Source organism: Capsicum annuum, chromosome 12 (genome assembly GCF_002878395.1).
Source record: "Capsicum annuum cultivar UCD-10X-F1 chromosome 12, UCD10Xv1.1, whole genome shotgun sequence".
Classification (NCBI taxonomy): Eukaryota; Viridiplantae; Streptophyta; class Magnoliopsida; order Solanales; family Solanaceae; genus Capsicum; species Capsicum annuum.
In genome coordinates this window covers 89,639,868-89,646,527 of record NC_061122.1, presented here as the reverse complement: position 1 = coordinate 89,646,527, position 6,660 = coordinate 89,639,868, and the positions used below count along the sequence as shown (strand labels likewise).

The 6,660-nt window shown below is 31.1% G+C and overlaps 1 protein-coding gene across 1 annotated transcript; it reads right to left on the bottom strand.

The window, feature by feature from the left end:
• Nucleotides 1-483: 483 nt before the first annotated feature.
• LOC124889635 lies at nt 484-3,842 on the bottom strand. The gene is made up of 4 exons (XM_047401606.1): nt 3,671-3,842; nt 2,737-3,075; nt 1,157-1,263; nt 484-684 (listed from the first exon to the last, which is right to left on the bottom strand). Exons 1-4 carry the CDS (start codon nt 3,840-3,842, stop codon nt 484-486), a joined length of 819 nt encoding a protein of 272 aa, XP_047257562.1.
• Between the last annotated feature and the right edge of the window lie 2,818 nt (nt 3,843-6,660).

Below are 6,660 nucleotides of genomic sequence, written 5' to 3'. Positions count from 1 at the left end.
CGTTGCAATAAATTTTATCATTCAGACCCCAATTTTGTGGCAAAAAAAAATTTCATCAATCCGTTGCAATAAATTTTGTTATTTAAGCCCCATTTTTGGCGACAAAAAATAATCTTCCTCAATCCAATGCAAATATTTTTTCTTTGTCAATGATCATATTTGTCGCTAAATCTATCGTCATTAGTTTTCTTGTAAAATCTTTTTATTTTTTATTTTAAATACACCCTGCTGAATCATATTAAAAGCATATTATAAAATTCTTAAAATAACCAACATTCATATAAAATACAATACTTATAGAAATCTCAAACTATATAGATAGCAAAATCTAAACACATAATTATGTCCAAAACATCCACAATACAAAGCATCTACCAACTATTCTTTAAAGAACCCACATTAATCAAGTATATATAGTTGTTGCACAATTTTATTTACTTTATCAAAATAGACCATCAAAAATCAATGCACTAATTAAGAATTTCAATCATCATCTAAATGTAAAGGATCAAGATAGTCAAAAGTAGCAGCACGAGGAATCACTACTGATTGTGAAGAAATCAATTTCTGTACCTCCTTAATGACAATAGGAATAAACTGATTTTTAAGTGCGGGAATCAATCGCTTCACAAACTCATCCAAATCTACAACTGGTTCTGATTCATTAGAAGCTGATGATGAAGCCTTTCCAAAAGAAACACAAAAACCTTATCCGTAGTAGTCTTTTGCTTCAGATCCAAGATCAAATAATCTTTGTTTCTTTTCTTCTCCAGTAGCTAGGTAATATGCTTCAGATTGATCAATATCAGATTGTGATAATTTTTTTCTCATAATATTTCTTCATATCTTTCCTGTAATAAAAAGTGAAACTATAACAGATTGTACTTAAAAATTATTAAAATGAGAAGAGGGAAACAAGGCAAAAATTTTAAGTCTAAAACCATATTACTACTAACATATGATATCTGTAGCCTTTTGAAATTAAAAAAAATCATTTTATCTTTTGATTAAACTTGAGTGAAGCGATCTCAGTACTTTTCATTATCCACATTAAGTAGACTAATAAAAACTAAGTAAACTACTTTAAGTAGATACCAAAAACTACTTTAAACTTAAAAACAAGAATTAAGTAAACTACATTATGATTTAGTCTTACATGGACAATTCGAGAACGTTCATCAACGGAATATTTTTCATCATGATCATGTGTATGCACATGCAAGTTTAACTTACTTGGTGTTGGATCTTGACCCATTTTAGCAGCTACTAAAAAAAGTGTTGAGCATTGTACAACAAAGAAACTGTTGGACCATTCATTTTACATATTAAAGTGTAACTCACTATTTCACTTTCAATACAACAACATTAGTAGCTAATAGAAAGTGAAGGAATCACCACGGTTGCATACAAGGGACAATGTGGAAAATATTGGGCAGCACAATAAGGAAAATACATACATATTATTTTCATAAAAATAGTACGAAAATTTTCATATGGGCAGCACAATGTGGGAAATGCATACATACTGTTTTCATAAAAATAGTAGGAAAATTTTCATCCAATACCTGCATACTATTTTCACAAAAAAATTAATAAAAGGGAATTTTTTCTCAAAGTTGTCACAATATCAGCAGCCACAATGTTAGTTTGGATGTTGATATACACATTTTAATTAGAATATCAGTAGCCATAATGTCACAATCTCAGCAGCCACAAGGTCAATCCACTCCTTGTTGGAAAGAGTTTGTACATAAGCACTTGATATCAAAAATTTATAATATTCACATATGTATAAAATTACTAAGAAAATACATCTAGTAGAAAAACTTGTAGCTAAACATGAATAAAATTAGATGCTAAGTGGTGCCACTAATGAATGTCCTAAGGAGAAACTAACATTTAATAGCAACACCCACCACACAAGGATAAATCTACTTCAAACTCAATGTCAATATAATACTTGCTCTTATTGTAATGTTGATCATATTTTCTACCACTGAAGAGATAATAGGGACTATGAAACCAGCTAACAGATTCCTATTGAAAGAAATTAGTGGGTAGTACTTGAAATATATACTTAGAAGTCTCTTTCGCTACTCTCCAATTAAAATAGATCCGCCCGTGTGAGTTTCAGTTGTAACTTCTTTGCCGCCACAACAATTCTTTATATTTGTTTTTTACTTTTCAACACACTTAGGATCTTCCCAAAGTTGCTGTCAGCTTTCCCAGACATCTTCATAAATAAAATTTTGCCTAATCCCTTTCTCTTTGATTTTAGCAATCAAATTTCTATACACAGTTGCTTGCTTAGTCATCCACTGTTTCTTTACTGCAGCATCACTAATGGAATAATCCCAATAGAAATTTTTCTGAAATAAATTTTCAAAGTAACACATTAATATTCTTTTTATGAAAGTGAATTACCTTAAAAACTCAATTATGATGAAGATGTACACCTTGGATTCTCCAAAATAGCCATCTTTGATATCATATGAGACACCTTTTCAATTAATTCCATGTGATCAAGTTAACTTTTGAAAGACTCGTGTATGCTATTGGAGCATGTTTTTAAAGGTTGCAGTCTGTATTAATATGAAGACATTATTTGAAAGTCTATCATAAATAAAAAATAATAATATATAATAATAATAATAATAATAATAATAGAAAAAACATGTGTTAACCCTGCAGAAGTCAGAGTAACAAGGATCCGCACATGGATCTTATTAGAATTACCTTCTCCAGTTGTGTTACGAGCAGATACACCCTCACCTACTTGGTTGGTTTGAGTTAACGTACCTTCAGCTATTGGGTTGCTCTGATTTAGAGCAGTGGGAGATAATTCAGGTGTTGTAGGGTTACTACCATGATCAGAAGTTTGAACCACTGGTGTACTATAAGGAATCAATGATTGAACTTGATTTGTTTCATTTTTACCACCTATGCCATCCGTTTGAGGACTAACAGCAGCAAGAATAGTTGGCATGTTTACAGTAATTGTAGGAATGCTCCTAATTGCAGACTTGCCTACACACCCTGTGCTTCCTCGACCCCTACCTCTACATTGAGTCATATCTATTAAAAAAATTATATTAGTTAAGTGAAAATAACATACAAACTGAATAATCCTAGGAGAACCCAAAAAATATGTTATAAGGTATCAGAAAATCTAAAAGCACATAAATATGTAACATTAGAATCCTATAGAATACTAATTAGGTACACATGTAACATTTGAATCCTACAGTAAATATGTAATTCTGGGTACATATAACATTGAAATCCTATATAATACTTACAACAGCATAGAACATTGCAATTTTGTGCACAAGAACTCTCAAATCAAAAATCACCAACAAATCATCAACCAAAAATAACTAAAACATATATATATAGTGGATTTCATTCATTCATTTCCGGGGATGAGGACTACAGAAAGCAATAAAAGATACTTTTAGAAAGCAACCAGAGATACTTCTATTTGTTCTTTATAGCTTATTATATTCATACATTTTCAAGGACGAAGTCTATTGATTAAGACCCTCACCTATTTGGTTCTTTTGAGTAGATGTACGTTTAGCTATTGTGTTGGTCTGATTTGTAGTAGTGCAAAATGATTCAGGTGTTGTGGGGTTACTACCATCACCAAAAGTTTAAACCGTTGGTGTACTGTGAGGAATCAATGGTTGAAGTTGATTTGTATCATCTTGACCACCTATGCCACCCGCTTGAGGACTAACAGTAGTAGGAGTAGGAATAGTAGGTATGTTTGCAGTAACAATAGGATTACTCCTAACTACAAACTTGCCTACACGCCCTGTGCTTCCTCTACCTCTAGCCATATCAATAAAAAATGGCATTAGTTAAGTGGAAATAAGATGCAAACTGAATAAGAAAATGTAAAAGCACATATCTGATCCAAAAAAGAAAGATTATCTTTCTCTTTTTAGAATCAGTCAAATCTGTATCGATAGTAAATATGTCTGTTGAATCCTATCTAATATTCGAATCCTACAGAATACTAATTATGTGCACTTGTAACATTGGAATCCTACAGTAAATATGTAATTTTATGCAAATATAATATTGGAATCCTACAGAATACTCACAACAATATAGAATGGGGGGATCAGAGATGGTAGATAATATACTTTTGAACATTAATTTTCAAGTCTTCACAAAAAACTTGTGCAGAAAGAAAATTTGTAGCCTAAAAACATGGATAAGAAATAAAGAGTCAAAAATGACAACAAGGGTACAATAGAAGCAAGCCAAACAACTAGACTCTAAACATAATATATAGATGATTATTCAGTCAGAACTAAATAGAAGTAGAAACAGCAGATGAAAAATCCAACTAGAAAACTAGTCGATGATCATAATCTTGAATAGCAAAATGAAAATCAGAAATAAGAAGTTATAGATTAAAAGGGTCAAACCTTAAATAGTGGCTAAAGGAGAAGCTTTTTTTAGTTTAATTGGATAAAAAGCAGGAGTGTCAACAAGTTTGGAGTAAACAACGAGCAGAGACAAAGAAAATAATACTATTTTGACAAAATTACTACTCATAAAATAAAATTAAGATACAATAGCATATTTTTTATCAAGCACTAATCACTATCTATGTCTTCTTCAAAATCTTCCTCTTCCTCATTCTCAGTTTCCACAGTTTCATACTCTTCTTCTATAGCTTCCTCTTGGATCTCATGATGCTCTTAAAATAAACCATCATCAATGGGTTCATCCATTTCAATTAAGTCACCATTTTGATCATGTAAGTGTATACTTTCATTTGTGGCAACATTCAAGTCTATCTCATAGACTTCAAGTTCTTTAACTTGAAATAGAATATTCAGTTCTACAGCTGTCTCAATTTTCTCGAGTAATTTAACAACATTGTAAGGTTTGACCTTCAATACAGCTGTCTAATCATCCTTGTCCTTTTTCTTGCTAGGATAAGACACATAACACACTTGAGTTGCTTGCATTACCAGAATAAAAGGTTCATATTTTTTATATCTCCAATAATGGTTAATATCAACCAATTTATACTGATTATGCTTTTTAACACCAACATCCATATGGGTCAAACCATTCACATTTGAATAGTACAACGTGCTTTAAAGGTGCTTCACGGTATTCCACTTTTATAATCTTGTTTATCCATCCATAGATATCACCAAAATTTGGATCTGAGATGCAAACTCTACTGTTCATTGTTGATCATGCGCTACCATGAAAATCAGTATGAAATTTTTATCCATTAACAAAATACACTGAATGAGATGTAGATCCTATCAATGGTCCGCGAGCAAGACTACTAGGAATTCATTCTCAATATCACTGAGTCGCACCTATTTAGAAGATTATAAAATTTAGTTTAATTTCATAAGTCAATTTAAGTGCATAATTTATAGATGATATTAATTTTGGAGTCTTACATATTCCTTGAACTAAATAGAGAAATTTGCTTCAAGGCTCTCATTTACTTGATCCTGAGAGAGATTTGAAAATTTTTCTTGCAAACATTGCACGAACATACTTTATTGAAAGAACATAAGTTCAATTTCAAGTCATGATATATGAATATGATTATTAAATTAAGTTGATACAACTAACTTTTGTTACACCACAAATGGCTCAACCTCTTCACAATTTAGTAAAATGTAAGTTTGGGCAGCCTTGCTTTCTTCAAGAGTTAAATTCCTCTTTTTTTATTCTCCACATAATTGACTTGGATGGGTGAATATTGATAAATTTCCTTCAATATCTTTCACAAGACCACTATTATGTTACGATCCACATTATGATTGTGTGTCATGACATGTGGTTTAAAATATTAAGAAAACAATAGTGTTGACTCTGTCATCAAGTATGCTTCGTATATGGAACTGTCACCATTTGCTTTATTCTCAATCACTCTTTTAAAAGTTCCAAGATACCTAAATAGATAAATCGATAAACTATTATATTTGAAAAGTTACATATAATATACTTGTCACAAGTTCAACATAAAGTTTTGCATTTACCTTTCAAAAGGATACATCTATCAATATTGCACAGGTCCAAAAATATTTGCTTGATATAAAAGGTAAAGGCAGATATTCCATTGTGCCAAAGAACTTAGGAGGGAATATACGCTCTAACTTGCACATGATTTGTGCAATATCTCCCTATAATCTCCCCATATCATCCACTCAGAGAGTAGTCAATGTAAGATCTTTAGAGAATAAGCTCAATTTTGTAAGTGTCTTGCATACATTACTTGGAAGTAGTTCACGGAAAACAATAGGCATCAATCATTGCATGAACACATGACAATCATGAATTTTCATGCTAAATAACCTTTTTGTAGTTGTATCTGGACATACTCAAATTTTAAATATACCAATCTAAAAATTGTAAGCCTTTCACCAAATTAAATAAAATAGTGTTTGCTTCCTTGTCTATTGTATATATATCTTTGGGATATTTTCAGTAGCATTCTTTGCCAACTGAGGTCGATCATATTAATTTACCATAACTAGACAAACTAGTTGATTGTCTTTGATTTTCTTATCGATATTAAGAACTGTATTAAATACATTATGAAAGAAATTTTTCTCAATATGTATGACTTCAAGGTTTGGCGGATCATGTTAGAACTCCAATAAGGCAAAT

Coding starts and splice junctions, on each gene's coding strand:
- LOC124889635 (XM_047401606.1), bottom strand. CDS start 3,842: ATGGCTAGAGGTAGAGGAAGCACAGGGCGTGTAGGCAAGTTTGTAGTT. Junction 1,264..2,736: donor TCGTAACACAACTGGAGAAG/GTAATTCTAATA, acceptor TTTTTTTAGTAG/CTGCTAAAATGGGTCAAGAT. Junction 685..1,156: donor AACGTTCTCGAATTGTCCAT/GTAAGACTAAAT, acceptor TCTTTTGGAAAG/GCTTCATCATCAGCTTCTAA.